This window comes from Scyliorhinus torazame, chromosome 8 (assembly GCF_047496885.1).
Source record: "Scyliorhinus torazame isolate Kashiwa2021f chromosome 8, sScyTor2.1, whole genome shotgun sequence".
Classification (NCBI taxonomy): domain Eukaryota; kingdom Metazoa; phylum Chordata; class Chondrichthyes; order Carcharhiniformes; family Scyliorhinidae; genus Scyliorhinus; species Scyliorhinus torazame.
Genome location: NC_092714.1, coordinates 71690484 through 71708900, shown reverse-complemented (window position 1 = coordinate 71708900; position 18417 = coordinate 71690484). Strand labels below are relative to the sequence as shown.

General features: G+C 45.8%; 1 protein-coding gene across 4 annotated transcripts in view; it reads right to left on the bottom strand.

The window, feature by feature from the left end:
• The window catches only part of nme7 (NME/NM23 family member 7), a 325065-nt gene that overhangs the window by 84997 nt on the left and 221651 nt on the right, over positions 1-18417 (bottom strand). For all 4 annotated transcript variants that reach the window (XM_072513809.1, XM_072513808.1, XM_072513811.1 and 1 more), the window contains one exon: positions 11788-11889. In XM_072513809.1, the coding sequence (XP_072369910.1) occupies positions 11788-11889 (102 nt within the window). The remainder of the gene's footprint in view (positions 1-11787; positions 11890-18417) is intronic.

The following is an 18417-nucleotide window of genomic DNA, read 5'->3' as shown; positions in this document are numbered from 1 at the left end:
CAGATGTTGCAAGGGGAATCCCGCACACAATGGGCAGGATCAGTTTTTGGCAAATCTTCATAGATTTGCCTTACTCTAAGTCCCCCAAAGCCTTACTCTAATGTGCAGATTCCCGAGGCACCTGAGGCTTTGGGATTCAATCCCTTTGCCCCCGGGACCTCAGGCTAGCACCGTTTGGTTCTCGTCCCCACAAACGGGGACCAGACGGAACAACACTTGTGGGGGGTCTCCAAGGGGTTTGGAGGCCCCCAACTGCTTTGGGCAGGGTGGTACCCTTATAGTGCCAGCCTGCCACCCTGGCAGTGCCACCTGGGTGTCAGCCTGGGACTGAAGGTGCCCGGTGGCACTGCCAAGGTGCCAGGTTACAGCAGAGCTCCCTGTTGTAAAAATCGGGGCTGGGGGGGGGGCCTCGGCCGCACGTTCCCTGGTTAGGCCCCTTATTCAACGCGAGTCACGAGCGGCTAAACGTGCTCACTCGGGGATTTTGTTCCCTTTTTGGGAAGGTTGCGCCCTTAGTCTCCCAAACAGACAATTCCAGCCCTTATCTTTCCAAACCTTGTTTATTGGCCCTGCTGAGCATGAGAAAAATTAAAATGTGGGTTAGACAAGTCTGATAAAAGCCCTAGTTCTCAGCATTAATTTAAGTCTGATAGTGTGTGTTACAACACACAGACTCCAATTTGAGGTTGGTACCTAATTTATGTCATCCTTATTCATTCGATAAGTGTCGACGGTCAGTAGTCAAATACTGACTTTAGACAAAAATGCTTTCTTCTAACATTAAGAAATCTCGTACTGTGTTTAACAATTTTAAAGAATTATTTAAAAATTTTAAAGAATTGAGCATTTGCAAATTTTCCATACCTTGAGATCTAATTACGCTATTTATTTTCATGTATATAGGTCAAATACAATTAAATACTTAGAGCATGATTCAACTGATTGGGAACAAAGTCCCACAGTGAGCGCATTTAGACCCGTGTTTCCCGGCACTCATAGCGCTGAGAAACATATGGGGCGGGATTCTCCGACCCTCGCAAGATCGGAGAATCACCCGGGGGGCGGCGCGAATCACGCCCCGCCGCCGGCTGCCGTATTCTGCCATTTTTCGGGCGGGGGGCGGGATTCACGCCACTCCGGTCGGGGGCCGTTGGAAGCGCCCCCCCCCCCCCACCCCCCCCCCCCCGGCAATACTCCGGGCCCCGATGGGCCGAGCAGCCTTCCGTTTTTGGACAGTCCTGCCGGCGTGGGTTACGCATTGTCCCACATGGCGGGACCTGGCAGGTAAGTCGGCGGGGGTGGTCCTCGGGGGGGGGGGGATCCGACCCCAGAGGGAGCCCTCACGGTGGTCTGGCCCTCGATCGGGGCCCACCGATCTGCGGGCGGGCCTGTTCCGTGGGGGCACTTCTTCCTTCAGCGCCGGCCCCTGTAGGGCTTCGCCATGGCCGGCGCGGAATACGCCGGCCGGTCTGTGCACGTGTGGAACCATACCGGCGGTTCTGTGCATGCGCGAGATCACGCTGGTCCTTCGGCGCATGAGCGAACTCATGCCGTCCCTTCGGTGCCGGCTGGAGAAGCGGCAACCCCTCCACCGTCCACCTAGCCCCCGAAAGTGCAGAGAATTCCGGCGGAGTGATTGGCGCCGGTTCTCCCGCCGGCATGGGGAATTAGTCCCCAGAAGGGAGAATCCCGCTGATGGCTATACAACGCGACTTACATTGCATAAGGGGAACGCATAGCTGAGGCAGCACATAGTAGCCCCATTTTGTACATTGAGGAACTCCCCAGTGTAGCGAGAGATCAGGACGCCATTTTTAAATAGTGTCCTGATGTCGGAGTCCCCAAAAGCTTGCACTATGGGACACCCCCAACACTCACACAGGGTACCCCCCGGCCCAATCACACGTGCACAAAAATGCCAGCTTGGCACATTGGCAGTGTCCATGCCAGCTGGCAGTACCATCTTGGCAGCACCAGACTGGCACCCAGGTGGCACTGCCAAGGTGCCAGGTTGGCATTGTCAAGGTGGCACCAATGTCAGGGCACCACTCTGCTCAAAGGGTATGCTGTTGGGGGCCTCCGAACCCCTGGGAGACCCCCATGAGTGCCGATCCGTCTGGTCCCCATCTATCCCAAAACCTCAGGTACCTCGGGAATCTGCACATTAAAGTGAGACTAGCTGTCTTGCTTCAATATGCATATTTGCCAAAATGTGATCCCACTCACAATGGGTGGGATTTACATGCGACCTCACGAGGTGCTGCGAGCCGGGTAGATCCCGAGAGCGGGGTCTCCTGGCTTTTATCGGCCACGCTACGTTGCGGTGAGCTAAGGTTCAGGCGCAGCGTGGCAATTGGATCACGCCTTTATACCAAACATACAACAATGAAATCATACAACTTCTGAATAGCAAGTAACAAATATCATAGATAAAGTTTTTGAATGAATAATTCTGGATAATGAGGTCATACAACAATCTTGAAAAAATATTTTTAGTTAATTACATATAAACTTATTTTAAAACATATTTAAAGAATGAGACATGCTCATGTTTTTTTGAAGTTAAATAAATGCTTGATTTGTAGAGCAATAAATTATTAAATTTTTGTTATTGCATACATTTTCATGATCTCACTTTCAATGGTGCTATGCAACTATATTGCAAACAAGGAGAGCTCATTTGTTCAGAACTGTTCTAAAATTTTGATTACTTCTCATTTAAATGTGTTAATACATAAATGGCTAGTGGTTTTGAACACAATGATAAAAGAACTATGCTTTGTGATCCATTCTTCTGATTTTTCTATTCTTATTTGCTTAGCGTCCATCATTTCCTCCGGAAGATGAATAAAGCTTTATACTAATCCTCATGGCAAAATTGCTGTGACTCAGATAACAAGGGAGATGAGACAAAGGGTCAGATTTTCCTCAACAATGGAGTAGCCCAGTTCAGAACTCAAGAAACTCATCACATCTACGCTTGGCAGATTACAGCATGAGTCACAGCTCCATGTGATTTCCTGACCAGAGTACGCTGAATCAAATGTCACAAATATATATATATAGGCTACTGGACCATAGAAATTCAGGATTTACAGGAACAATTAATTCATTTACTTCAATTTTTTCAGATTTTTCTCCTTAATTTCCATTTCTTGGAGTTTATTATTCTACTATTTTTCCTTTAAAATCAAAAGCCTCAGAACTTCCCAGTGTCAGACCATTCATTGAATGGACAAAAAATTATTGCAAGCCAGCTGTTACAGGCTGGGAGATGCAGCGTAGTATATAAGCAATATTGATATAATGCATTATTTACCCAAGATAATTCAAATTAAGTGTGTATGATATATACCAGATATATTTCTTAAACTGATAAAAGTTAACTATGGAAATATAATTAAATGTAGAATTAATATGCATAAGTTACTTCCATTTTTGAGTGGACAGATTATGCAGCTTCTATGATTTGTTATATCCCAAATTCTGATATAGTTACAGCATTCTAATAACAATCTTTGAATTCTATAGTGCTACACAGAACAAATATAATTACAAAGCTGTAGAATGAACAATTATGTATGTCATTTTTAATGTTGGAGATAGATGTGGTTAGGAATTTGATAATGACATTTTGGAGCCTGGAAATTTGGGCACACTTGAAGTCAGAATCCCTACAGTGCAGAAGGAGGTCATTTGCCCCATCGAGTCTGCACCGACCCTCTGAAAGAGCACCCCAACCGATCCCTGTAACCCCACCGAGGGACAATTTAGCATATCCAACCTACCTAACATGCACATCTTAGGCCAGAAATATGCACACATTTCCTGCCTACCATATTGGTGCCTTATTTGGGCATGCAGGGAATAGCATGAACCAGTAGCATAGTGGTTAGCACAGTTGCTTCACAGCTCCAGGATCCCAGGTTCAATTCCCAGCTTGGGTCACTGTCTGTGTGGAATCTGCACGTTCTCCCCGTGTCTGCGTGGGTTTCCTCCGGGTGCTCCGGTTTCTTCCCACAGTCCAAAGATGTGCAGGTTAGGTGGTTGGCCATTCTAAATTGCCCACGTGTCCAAATAGGTTAGGTGGGGTTACTGGGTTACAGGGATAAAGGGGATAGGGTGGAGGCGTGGGGCTTAAGTAGGGTGCTCTTTCCAAGGGCCGGTGCAGACTCGATGGGCTGAATGGCCTCCTTCTGCACTGTAAATTCTATGATTCTATGATTAAATGGTGAGACCCACCCAGGGTAATTCTGATAATTGTCTCCTAAACTCATTACACAGGAGCCATGGTGGTGTAAACAGGCAGCTAATGAAGAGAGCTAATGTCACATTTAGAAATGCTGATGCCTTGCAACAAGAAATTCTGTGGTGTTTTGATGCAAAAGTAGTGTAGTTCTGGTGTGGGTGTTGGAATTTAGGATGAAAATCAGGTACACTAGCATTACACCCATTCTAAAATGTACTGTCTTATAGTGTATATATGCCAAGGGGCAAAGCTGCTGTTTCAGATTTTCTGCCATTTACACTAGAATTGCACCAGATTTAAGCTAATACTATAAAAAAAAAAGGAGGTAAGCTACCAACTAATTTGGAAAGCACAATGTGGTTCACAGACTTTGAATGTTCATAAATATTGAAACATCAGCCTTTATGGAAATAATGGGGGCAATTCTCTGGCTGGGTTGCACCCAGTATAAATTGCATAAATTGTGGGAGAGCCCCAAAACTGGTTTTGCATTCTCCCAGCCTGTTTCAGCTGGCTTGCAATCAATTTTTGTCCATTCAATGAATGGTCTGACACTGGATAGTTTTGAGGAACAGAGGGACCTTGCAGTGTTTGTCCATATATCTGGGAAGACAGAAAGGCAGGTTAATAGGTTGGTGAAAATGGCATATGGGACACTTGCCTTTACCAATCAAGGCATGGATTACAAAAGCAGGGAGGTCATGTTGGGGTTGTATAGAGCTTAGGTGAGGCCACAGCTGGAATACTGTGTGCAGTTCTGGTCGCCACATTATAGGATGGTGTGATTGCACTGGAAGGGGTGCAGAGGCGATTCACCAGGATGTTGCCTGGGATGGAACATTTTAAGTTACAAAGAGATGTTGGATAGACTTGGGTTATTTTCACTGGAGCAGAGAAGACTGAGGGGCGACCTGATTGAAGTGTACAAGATTATGAGGAGCATGGACAGGCTGGATAAAAAGCAGCTGTTCCCCTCACGGTCCATGACCTTTTACAAGCCTCTTTATTGACCGGTCTAGGCTATTTTAAAGGAAGGTTTAACTTTGTTTGTTTTTATAGCTCTTCGCAGTCCATTAACTCCAAAGTGCTTCCCCTTTTGTGCAGGTGTTATTTCCACGCCAGTTTTTTAAAAAGAGGCTGTTTCTTTGTTCTGAAGTGCTTCCTAGAAAGAGCAGGTACTCTGTCAGACTACTTTTTTATCTGCTGGGGATTCCTCTGTTCTGAAGTCCTTAGAAAGACCAGGTGCTCTGTTTGACTGCTTTGTTTTCTGCTCGGGTCCCTCTGTTCTGAAGTGCTTGCCAGACAAACCAAGTGCTCTGTCTGACTGTTTTATTTTCGCCTGGCGTTTTTGCTGTTCTGAAGTCCTTCTGAAAGACATGGTGCTCTGAGTGCTGCCAGGGGGGGGCAGGGAAGTGCGAGGTTGCTACTGCCAAGACACAGGGCCTGAAGGGAGAGACTGGGGGGGACGGGGGAGCTGAAGGAAGATGGGCCTGAGGGGACGCCCAAAAAAGGGGGGTCTTTGGTGAACCCATAATGGGGTGTTGGTCATTTGGGGTGAGGGGGAGGCCTTGCCAGCAATTCTGGAGCGCTGCAGTGTTATCTCTGAGGATCCGGCCTTGCTGGGTTCTTCGGGTCCCATGGCATGAATCACCCCGGCTCTAAAACAATTTCTAAGTATGTGTGGATTGCACTCTTGATCGTGCCGATCCACCCCTGGGAATTGTACCTCGGTTCCAGCTGGAGACCACACTTAGAACTTTTTTATTGAAAATTATACCCAGTATCTTTTCTCAACTGCACAGCTTACAAAAGATTCTGTTAAGTGCCTTTCGATTATTTCAGACAAAAATATATTTTGCTTCCCAGATTCTGACCTGGACTTTTAGGATGGCGGAACTTCCCATTCAACCACCTGAAGTATCAGCATATCGAGGATGTACCCAATCAATACCGCCTACCCTGCCGCCATTTAATGCTCCAACATGTGTTAATCGGCTGGCAGGATTTCCACCCCTCACTCGGGAGAAAGTTCTGTCTCAGAGAGCTGTGGGTCAATCTGATTGGCTGAATGCTCTTGCGTATCCACAGAGCCAAAAGCTGCTGCGAATAGGCCTGGGACTGCAAGAAGTCCCCAGACTTTAGTTTGGAGTCCAGGGCTAGGTAAATGATAAGGGTCTCAGAGTGGGGAGGGGTGGTAAGGTCACGGGGGCTGGGTAGACGGAGTGGGCGTGTTGATGGAGAGGCCGATAGGGAGGGAGCATCTACAGGGCCTGGACATTCTGGGGGCAGGGGGGAGTGTGGGGGTGCCTGATGTTAAAAGGAAGCTGCTGATGGAGGTGACTACCCCCACCCTTACCCGCTTGAAGCCTGAAAATTGAGGTTGGGCAGAAAACGGCCCTCAAGTGGTCAATAATTGGTTAATTAAGGACCTCAATTGGGGCAAGGGTGGGCTGGCTGGCCCAGGCCTCTCCTGTCCTACCGTAACATTTCAGAGAGGTTGACGGGGGCAGAAGCCTGGAAAGCCATTCTGAAAATTTTACAAGCACCCATCCGCCATAAGAGCCCGCTGTCAGGAAACATTAAATTCTGCCTTCTATCAGGGAGCCCTTATAATGAGGTTTATTATTGGCAGGTACATGCAAGTCCTTGCATCTAGACGAGACAGGAGAAGGAAAAACGATCAAAACATTAATTAACAATGAAAAGATACTGGAGATGGAATCGACACATGACCATGAGGGGAAAGGAAAGACATCCTCCCTTCTTTTCACAGGCAACCCCAGAATCAGAAGCCAGGGAATAACTTCCGCAAAGCCCTCATTCCCTAGTGTCACATCCCCCTTTCATTCATGACGTGAATGAAGAGACTGTAAGAAGAGCCAGTGAGCTGGTAGCTTCTTTTGGCTGCTGTGTGAAGTCACTGAATTTCATTTTTTACGGGGTGAGGTTCAAGGAGGTGGCATTCGCTGTCACAGCCACCTCCCTCCACAAAGTGAGCATAACATCCTGCGAGGACCAACTGGCGGATGTGTTCGGGGACATCTTCAACCTCTCCCTACTTCGTTTCGTAGTTCTCACCTGTGCCAAAGAAGAACCAGGCAACGTGCCTCAACGACTATCGTCCAGTGGCCTTGACATCGATCATCATGAAGTGCTTGGAGAGGTTGGTCATGAGACAGAGCAACTCCATACTCCCAGCATGCCTAGATCCACTGCAATTCGCATACAACCACAACTGGTTCACAGCAGACGCCATATCCCTGGCCCTACACTCATCCCTGGAGCATCTTGGCAACAAGGACTCCTACATCAGACTCCTATTCATTGACTACAGCTCTGCCTTCAACACTATGATCAGAGCCAAACTCATAACAAAACTCCAAAACCTAGGACTTGGCTCCTTCCTCTGCAACTGGATCCTTGACTTCCAGTTTGCTCGCTGTGCGCTGGGTCAGCCTTTAAAAATGGTGCCCAGGATCATTGAGTATCTATGGCGGGGCTGGTGAATCAGAGGCTGCTCTGCCAGCAATACATCGAAGGACCCATGACTTGAATATTTTTTCCCCAATGTTCCGCCCTATGTGGCGAAGAAAGCCGTCATTGCCATCAACAATCTCAATGCCGTTTTTTCCGCCCGACATTGGCCTATGTTGATATTTGGGAAAATCCTGGTCCACATCTCTGTAATGAGGACATGGAGATTCAGCCTAACAAAATTTTGTCATTCAGTATTTTTATCTGGCTTTAAACCCTGTTGCCCATGTTGCCTGTTTCCTCCAGCATTGGCAATGCCTCTCGAAGCAACAGTGGCTTTTATTCCCTGCTGCTCTCACAGGCTTTTGTCTCTCCTCCAACTGTTGTCTGCCTGGTACTCACCCTCCCTTCCCATTCCCTGCTAGTTTGATTTTATGCATCTCTTATGGTCCCCGACACTATTTTCTGCCAACATAGCATGTTTGAAGCTATGTAGGCTGTAGCTACACAGTCTTTCAATCGCCTCAAGGTTGCTAGGATATCCCAGGTGCTGCTGTGCCAAAATTACATAATCAAATGAATTAAGAAAGCACTATATTTGTATATGTAAATAAAAGTTTGAGGAATCCATGTTTTGCATATATTGTGCTTTTCATGGGGTCCTAATGATTAAGATTTCTCTAATTAGTGAGGTTTGGTTACAACATTACTACTTATCAATTCATTTCTTGTGCACATGGAAGAAATGAGTTGACAGCAGGGGCATAGGGGCTGGATTCACAGTAGCCAACGGTGAAATCTTGATCGGCGATCGGGCGGCGAATGGATTTCCACATCGAAATCAGGGCCGGCACCGATTTGATGCCAGTCTGCCATGCTCCGCCCCCTCCAAACTGGCGTCATCGTGAAGCGTGCCGCACACCATTTCAACAGCGTTGGTAGGTCATTGCCATCTCACCTACGATGCTCCGCCCCGATGGGCCGAGTTCTTGACGGCGTGGGCCGCGTGTGGTCCAACCGTGCGGGAACCCAGTGTGATGTCTGCGGACTGTGTCCAGCGCCGCCGCACTCGGCCGTGATCCATGCCGCTGGCTGGGGGATTTCTGCTAGGGCTTGGGGTCTGGTGATGGCTGGCCAGGAGGTGGGCTGTGGAGTCGCGGATGGTGGGTTAGGTTCACACACGGCCGGCACCATGTTTGTTTTTAAATTTTAGAGTACCCAATTCATTTGTCCAATTAAGGGCAATTTAGTGTGGCCAATTCACCTATCCTGCACCTCTTTGGGTTGCGCGGGTGAAACCCACGCAAACACGGGGAGAATGTGGGCGGCACCATGTTGTACGGCATGACCGGTGCAAGGTTGTCAGCCATGCACATGTGCGGCCTGGGATCCGGCCATTCTCCTGCCATTTTCGGTGCGGGCGGCAGAGGTTTCAGTCGGCGCCGGTGCTAGCTCCTTACTGGTACCGGAATCGGTGAGGGTTTCACTCTGATTTTCTTTGTCGAGAAAGACCACACTTGCTCCGCTGGCATCAGCACTTAGTCTCAGGAATGAAGAAACCAGCCCAGGGTATATAGGCATTACAATGATCATGATCAAAGTCTGTCAATTGACTTTTCTACAATTATTTAAGGTGAAGCATTTTTTTTGCAAGTGAACAAGAAACTAGACTTTTTAAGCACTGAAATTGCTGAGTTAATTCCAGTACAATACCGAAATATCTATACCATCGTAGCATATCGCACGCACATTGATTTTCAAATGCACGTTGAAGTATAACAAATTGAAAATTCCAAGATTTTGTGCATGCCTTGTTTCATCTCTTTCCACTAATATCTTATTCTCAAATTTAGTTTTAGGGTAGGTTTGTTTGGGTCATATCAAGATTAATATCCCTGATACAAGTACTGGTCTTTGGGACACAACTGATCTGGCAGTTTTTCATTTTCTCTCCCACTAATCCAGATCGATCATATTTCTTGTGGTCATGTTGTAAACTTCTAAAGCTCACATAATTGTGGCAATGAATACAAATGTTCATCATGATTTGGAATCTCACACTTTAACATGAAAGCCACTTGGTCAGCTTTGTGGAAATCCTTCAATAACCCTCATTTTATTAAAAAGTGATATTTTTCTCTACTTTTTGTTTATAGTGAAATTATCGTTTCTGGAGATTCTTTGTGGCAAGACTGAAAAAGTAACCTGGAAACTCACTTTCTAGGTCTCCACAGTGTCACTCCATATTTATTGAGTGAAACCCATCTCTCTTTCTGCACTATCCCAAAGTGGCACAGCTCCAAGCACCATACTATGAATGGAATTGAATGTCATATCCTGAGGCATATTTGGAGGCATGAGGGACATTTAACTGGATGGAAAGATAGTGAGTGGGACTCCACTGCGTTCCTGGCGCTGTCCTACTAAAGTCCAGGGTGGGAAGGCTTGCGGATGGCATTCCCACCCACTGCCAATTGAGGCCTTTAAGTGGGTAATTAATGGTGGGAGAATCACCCACCAATGGTGTGGGGCAGCTATTCCCTCATTCAAAAGACACAATGCCTAATCAAGTGACCCAGCATCGGGTAGGGGGTATCCACTGAGAGCCATGCTACTTTGCTACTAACTCCCTTCCCCTGAAACTCCCATTGCCTGTTCCTCAGGTCACCTTTGGCCAGGGATTCTCCGGCAATCCTGGGCCTCTGGTGGGTGCATTACCAGGAGCAGTCACCACTCCTGCTGGCACTACCTGCCACCAGCCTCTGACTGGCTGAAGACTTTGAGTGGGGGGAGGTGATTTCTGTCCCAGGGCACTTGATCCAGGGCAAAACCCACCACTATTCACAATTGCCACTTAATGTGGTGGGTTTCCACAAAGGTGTTAATGGGCTCTCGCCTGACAGTGTGGCCCCAGTGGTCTGCATTAAATAGTTCCCAAATGTGGAATTAGATTTAGAAATCAACACGATTTTTGCTGAAATGCCAATATGTCAAGTTATCATCCTCCATCGCTCACTTCAGAAACAGATAGCGTTTGTTATTTTCAAGTGAACAGCTTACATTTATGTAACATTCTTCATGATGAATATCTGAGTCACCTATCATAGAATTTACTAGAGCACCCTACCCAAACCCACACCTCAACCCAATCCCCGCAACCCAGCAATCCCGCTTAAGCTTTTTGGACACTGAGGGCAATTTAGCATGGCCAATCCACCTAACCTGCACATCTTTGGACTGTGGGAGGAAACCGGAGCACCCGGAGGAAACCCACGCACACACGGGGAGAACATGCAGACTCGGCACAGATAGTGACCCAAGCCGGGAATCGAACCTGGGACCCTGGAGCTGTGAAGCAACTGTGCTAACCACTATGCTACCATGCTGGAGATAAACAGGAGTACCATTGAGGAACTCATCACCAAATTCTGCTTTCTCAATTCACTGGGGATGTTCTCTGACATCACATCTTGTCCAAAAGGTGAAATGAGAAGATTATAGAGAGGTAAGCCACCTTACAGCAACCTCACTGTGTCAAAACCTTGTAAACCGTAATGTAAAAGTGGCCTTTCTATCTGCCATCTATCTGCTCCAAACAGATTGTGCAATTATCTACAGGCAAGATTCAGCAAGTGTAACACTATTATATCCTGACCATTACTGGAAGGGTAATTTTATAAAGCGGACTTTTTAGTTGCTAAAGGAAAATCACGACAGATGGGTGTGTAGTTAATTGAAGTTTAATAATTTAAATGTATGGTCTTACCTTTCAATGTGTGGCCTTTCCTTTCAATTTAAATTGAGTATGATCATGCCATTATTCATGGCTGTAATCAAATGGTTTTCAATATGGAAATGAATAGTCACTGAAAAATGGAGAATGGAGATCTATGGTTGCATTTTATGTATGGATAAGACAATTGATCTGTACACTTCAAAAATGCAGAATATAAGACAGTAAGGTAATACAAAGGAAGTCACGTCGGCGGGTCTGATAAGTGCATTACAAACTGGCAAAGTTCAGCAATTTATTCAGCAGCTTATGAAATTTGACTTTAACTTACAGGGTCTGATGGTCCACAGCATTCTCGAAGTAACTTCTGAATGTCTTTTCCTTGCAATTCAAGAGCAAGACAAGGGCCGGAAGAAAGTTCATTTACCATACCCTGAAGGAGGAACATAAAATGTATTGGTGCAGGTATAGAAAAATTGTGACAGTCACTTCCCCAGCCATACTTGCACATTGTAACATAGTTATTAAATGGGAAATTGAGCAAATTCAACTTAAACAATTTTTGATTTAAGAGCAGAAATTCTTCAGGTTTAAAATCAGATGAATAACAATTATTACTGAATGACAGCACTGAAGAACAGGCTGATTTCAGTTCACATACAGCAAGTCAGTGGTATTGTGGTATTAGTGGTATCACACTGGAGGTTGAGACCCACAGTTTGGGAAGCCCTGTGCTAAGCTTTGTACATACATGTGGTACATATTGAAACATAGAAGCTAAGTTTTGAAGCATATCCTCAATTACTGACAGACATGACCGGCTGAATTGGCTTTATTCTGTGCTGAAATTTCTATGATTCTGCAGTCGAACATATATATTGCATAGTAAAATATTCAGTTTACACCCGTGATCCCGATCAAATGTAAAATAGAGTTTTAAAAACTGGAATGTTAAATTTCATTTTTCCAAGGAGAAATATGCCAATATTACATGGTTACCAAAATAAATATTCCTTTTTCACATCCTGACTGCTTAGGACATCCAGGCTCTAAGTCTGTACAAATAAAATAGAATTTTTCAAAGTAATACAAGTTCCATTGTGTAGGATGATGGTTTGCAATTCTGTGCTAAATAATATTGTCATTTGAGACTTGGGAGCCCCACTCTGGCATGACAGTTTCTACTGCATTTGCTCCAGAGGAAAACAGTGGCCTGAGAAAGTACACAATTCACTGATCCTGTTTTCTCTGGGCCCTCTCATTGGCCAGCTGAGCTTTTAGTGTCTGCTCACTTCTTCTAATTTCCTTCAAAACAGTCAGCCTCCAGAGCTCACAACTGTCAGCAACATTCTCTAGTTGTTTTTGTAAAAAAAATATTTTTTAAAAAAAATGTGAGTATCCAATTCATTTTTTCCGGGGCAATTTAGTGTGGCCAATTCACCTACCCTGCACATCCTTTGGGTTGTGGGGGTGAAACCCACGCAGACACGGGGAGAATGTGCAACCTCCACATGGACAGTGACCCTGAGCCGGGATCAAACCTGGGACCTCGGTGCCGTGAGGCAGCAGCACTAACTACTGCGCCACCGTGCCGCCCTAACATTCTCTGGTTGTTAAGTGTCAATGTCCGCCATCTTCATATATTGCTTGCAGGTGTTCTTGGAGCAAAGGTATTGATGCTTAGGGGGGGTCATGTTCCAGTGGTCAGTTCAACGTACAAACCGTCTTTCGGTGTACAGCCATCATCCATCCGATAAACACAGACACAATCGGTTTTGCAATGAGTATATGTTCTGAGAAAGCGATAGTAGAAACTGTTCAATCTTTTCTCCTTTCTAGTAAATGTTGTCCAGGTTTCATCACTGTAGAGGAGTGTGCTGAGGATGCAGGTTTGGTAGAATCCCTGTTAGTGTTCTCAGTCAGGTTACTGTTGTTCCTCACTCTTTTACTCAGCTTGGACATAACAGCTGCAGTTTTTTCATGCATGTGTTGATTTACCATCAAGAGTCAGATTTCCGGTGATTATGGTGCCCAGTTATGTGAAGATGTCAACAGCATCCAGTGACACATTGTCAATGCTTATAGATGGCAATATCCTGGACCTTGATAATTGGCTTCTTCATGTTGTTATTAAAACCAAACTCTTTACAGACTTGAGAGAGTCTGTTCATTTGCTGTTGAAGGTGTCCTCAGTATGGAATGCTAGTGCGGCATAGTCAGCGTAGAACTCTCTGATGTGGGCTTGGCAGTGTACATTTTGTCTCGAATCTCAGCCAAGTAAGGCTGAAAAACTTTTTGCCGGTTCTGGTATAAAGTAAACACCCTCTTTGATGACCTTTACGCATATGATAGCAGCAAAGAGAAGTATAGGCCTGCTGTTGGCACCAGACTGTAACTCTGTTTATCCCCAATCCTGATCTCAAAAGGTACTGATGTAGTCCCCTTTATAGCTGACCTTAGCCATCACGTTGTCATGATAAGAGGAAATTCAGCAATGAGCAGCTTCACAGACAGCCATTTTTCTCCAGTCCTGCGTCTGCTCTATTGATCAAATGCCTTAGTGAGATTGCTAAAGGCAATATAGAGTGAGCGCACAACATTTCTCTTGTAGCTGCCGGACTGGGAAGATCATATCAACTGTAGATCAATGTAGTATTGAACAGTTTAATGTAAAATGAATGAATGAAAAGAAATGGAAAGAGAATCAATCACATTACAGCTGAATCAGGTTATCTTATTTATTGTTGTGGCTGCAAGAGCAAGTCAGAGGCTGGGGATTCAGTGGCAAGTAACTTGCATCCTGATTCCCTAAAGCCTGACCCAAAGCACAAATTAGGGGGGTGATGGAATACCCTCCACTTGCCTGGATGGGTGCAGCAACACTCAAAAAACCCCACACCATCCAGAACAATGCCAGTTTAAATCCTGGAACTCCCTTCCCAACATCACGAGAGGTGAACCTACACCAGATGGACTGCAGCATTTCAAGCAACAGCTCACCATCGCCTCCTCAAGGGCAATAAGGGATTTTTAAAAAAATGCATGATCAGCATCTCATCCACCCCCGTAAACATTCACTCTCTGCCTGACCTTCAGCAGCTCCAAACCTTGAAAGACTGCATCATCTTGGCATTGGCGGGAACAGTCTGAGCAGGATGGTTAGCTGACAGGAAACAGCACGGGCATTGGCAGAGTTGCAGGGTAAATCCTGTCATCTTGAGAGATGACAGAAGATTCATACTTCATGGAGCCGCTGTAATTCACCAAGGGTGGCACTTCAGCAATCCTAATAATCAAAGCAAAATGCTGGATTGCCATGATACACTGAAAGTCCTTTGTATATTGTAATCTACAGACACGATAGCAGCAATCTGAGCTTGCATGGCAATAGGTTAACCTTGCACGACTGTGCTCTGAGCTTCCTCTGCAGCATGCAGATGTTGGGTGTTTGTAATTTGTGTTGCAATGGAAGTGGAGACATCGGCTATGGCGGGCTTACATTTTTGGGGTCCCCGTGTTCTCGCTCTTCGTGAGGGCCCCACATCACACCCCGCTGCCTTGTGACGGGTGGCCCACCCCCAATGAAGGCAATGCCCTCCTGACCCCGTCCACCCTAAGTTCACACAATGCACGGCACAGAAACCCCAAATTACTGCTTGACAAACTGCTACAATGTTCTTTAACTTATGACAAGACTGTACTGTTGATAAATTATTTGAAATGCACAATATGCAAGGCACAGGAACCCAAAATTACTGCTCGACTTAACTTATGCAAACAATAAGCCTGTACTAATTCATAAATTGAAATCCAAACCTACCTGTTGTCAGACTGACGGTAGAGATGGGAAGATGGTCAATATTGCTATGTGTGTGTCTTGAGGTAAGGCAAGCATGAACTGGCTGATGAACAATGGGATGGGGAAAGCAGCCGATGATATGACTGCAGCACAGCACGCCAGTGCAGGACAGAATGAGCCAGAAAAGGTCCAATATAGGAGCAAATGTAGCACAAGTTCAGTCTCAGAGCCAATACTCCAGTAAAGTGGAATGTCCAGTCCAAGTCTAATATCAGAGGCATGCTGGCAACTGTCTGGCAGGGTTCCATTCTTTAATTGTCCAGAAGAGACTTTCAGAAGGCCAGTAAAGAGCAATGGGGGATGGTGGTTACTCACTGGTTATAACTGTCTGCATGTGACCACCAGCTGTTACATCAGACCAGCAGATGTTCTCTCCTGAACAGAATTTAGACTGGAGAACAAGATAGAGGGAGAGATTTTTTTAGATTTTCTTGCTTCGTCAGTTGTTTGCAATCCATGGTAACTTAGATGGCTTTTCTTCCGCACTTTTGCTTCATAAAATCACCAATCACATCATCATTGTAGGTAAAATCTTGTTAGGATACATTTTCAATTGTCAGTATTGCTGAACCTGTCAAATGTTTCTGACTCGTTGTACTTGGCAGATACTATTTCACTCATTTCGATACAGAGAAAAAATATTTACCGAAAGCATTTGTGATAGGTATTGTTAAAAAGATCTTGAGAATCGTTTTCACATTTGGAAAGGTTGCCTGCAAATTATCACCTACAAGTCTGAACAAATCAGCTGATGATCACGAAGCACAGAGCTCATCATTTTTCAATGAAATGAATGAATTGTTTTGCTTCATTTTCAAAAAGATTTGTGTCTATGTCCTCGCAGTAGAATTCAATTAACCTGTTACAGCAGCTACTCTTAGCATTCTCATCCAAATTGTTGTCGAAAAATATGCAAAATAATTCACGTCTTCTTCAGAGATTCACTTCTACTCTGCAATTGCACCATTATTGTATCACAGATAACACTGACAGTCTCAATGATGATCTTCCCTTTCACTTTTAAAGTGATTTCATTGTCTCTAATTCCGTAAAAAAATAAACTTGCTGTGTCTTGTAAGCTTCTCATCATCAGAGGGCCCTGTATTCTTTATTAATGTAAGTGCCTCTGCTTCCACTGAGGTATAGTCATTTTGAACTTTCATGACAAAACTTCTGAGGTGAACTATTCAATAAATTTGTATCAACGTTTTGCAGAGATTTGCTGGCAGCATTAATGATTTGAAGTAGACGGTTCCACAAAACAGTAAAAACAACAATTTTGTACTTTTCAAACTTCTCTGCTAAGGATTTTGCTTCAGCTTTCATACATGGTTTCTCTGAATTTGATGTGGCTAAATCTATAAGCATTTCTTTAGATCGACAAAGTTCAAACTCAAAGACAGAACAGCATCTGCATGAGCGGACCACCTGGTGTCACAAATTGTTTTGATTGTCAAATGTTTTCCATGTGCCTGCTTTAAGCGCAATTGCAGCAAATTCCACCAATACGTGGCAACCAAAAGGCAGCATAGTGTAGGACTCAGTGGGTGATGGTTGAAGGTTGTTTTTGTGACTGGAAGCCTGGGCGGGATTCTCCACTCCCGCGCCGAAGTGCCCACGCCGTCGAGGTTCGCGACGGCGCGAAACGGCCCCGATCCCGACCGATTCAGGCCCCGACAATGGGCTAGGATCGGGGCCAGCGCCAACCCGTGCATGCGTGGTTGCTGTCCTCTCTGAGTCCGCCCCGCAAGATGACGGATGGATCTTGCGGGGCCGCGGAAGGAAGGAGGTCTTCCTTCAGAGAGGACGGCCCGACGATCGGTGCCATCCCACATTTGAGGTACCCCCTGGTTCAGGATCCCCCCTCGCCCCCCCGCAGGCCGCCCCCCCCCAGCGTTCCCGCGCTGTTCCCGACGGCAGCGACCAGGTGTGGACGGCGCCGGGGGGAACCCGCTGTTTTGGCCTGGCCGCTCGGCCCATCCGGGTGAGAATAGCGGGGGTGCCAGAGAATCGCCATTTTGGGTGTCTCCGGCGATGCTCCGGCCTGCGGAATTTGACGGGGCTGTTCCCGCCGCTTGGGAGAATCGCATGAGGGCGTCGGACCGGCGTCCCGGGAAATTTTGGCGGCCCAGGCAATTCTCCCAACCGGCGCGGGAGTGGAGAATCTCGCCCCCCGTGTCCAGTAGCATTCTGCAGGGTTCAGTGCTGGGTCCCTAGTTGTTAATGATATGGATGTGAATGCAGGAGGTATGATAAATAAGTTCGCAGATGACACAAAAATTGGTGGTGTGGTAAATAGTAAGGAGCAAGGCCTTAGATTACAGGACGATATAGAAGAGTGGTAAATGGAATTTAACCCTGAAAAGTGTGAGGTAATACATTTTGGGAGGACTAACAAGGCAAGGGAGTATACAATGAATGGTTGGACCCTAGGAAGTACAGAGGACCAAAGGAGCCTTGGTGTGCAGGTTCAGATCTCTGAAGACAGCAGGACAGGTAGATAAGATGGTTAAGAAGGCCTATGGGATACTTGCCTTTATCAACCGAGGCATTGAATATAAAAGCAGGGAGGTTATGCTGGAGCTGTATAAACCGCTGGTTAGGCCCCAACTCGAGTACCATGTGCAGTTTTGCTCACCACACTATAGAAAATAAGTGATTGCACTTGAGAGGGTGCAGAGGAGATTCACCAGGATATTGCCTGGGTTGGATTGTTTCAGCTATCAAGAGAGTCTGGATAGGTTGGGGTTGTTTTCCCTGGAGCAGAGGAGGCTGAGGGGGGACCTGATTGAGGTGAATAAAATTATGAGGGAGATAGATAGGGTGGACAGGAACATACTTACCCTCTTACTGGAGAGGTCAATAACCAAGAGGCACAGATTTAAGGTAATGGGCAGGCGGTTTAGAGGAGATGCAAGGAAAAACCTTTTCACCCAGAGGCTGGTTAGAATCTGGAACTCTCTGCCTGAAAAGGTGGTAGAGGTGGGAACCCTCACAACTTTTAAGAAGTATTTAGAGCAGCACTTAAAATGCCATTGCATACAAGGCTATGGACCAAGTGCTTGAAAATGGGATTAAAATAGGTAGGCACTTGATGATTGG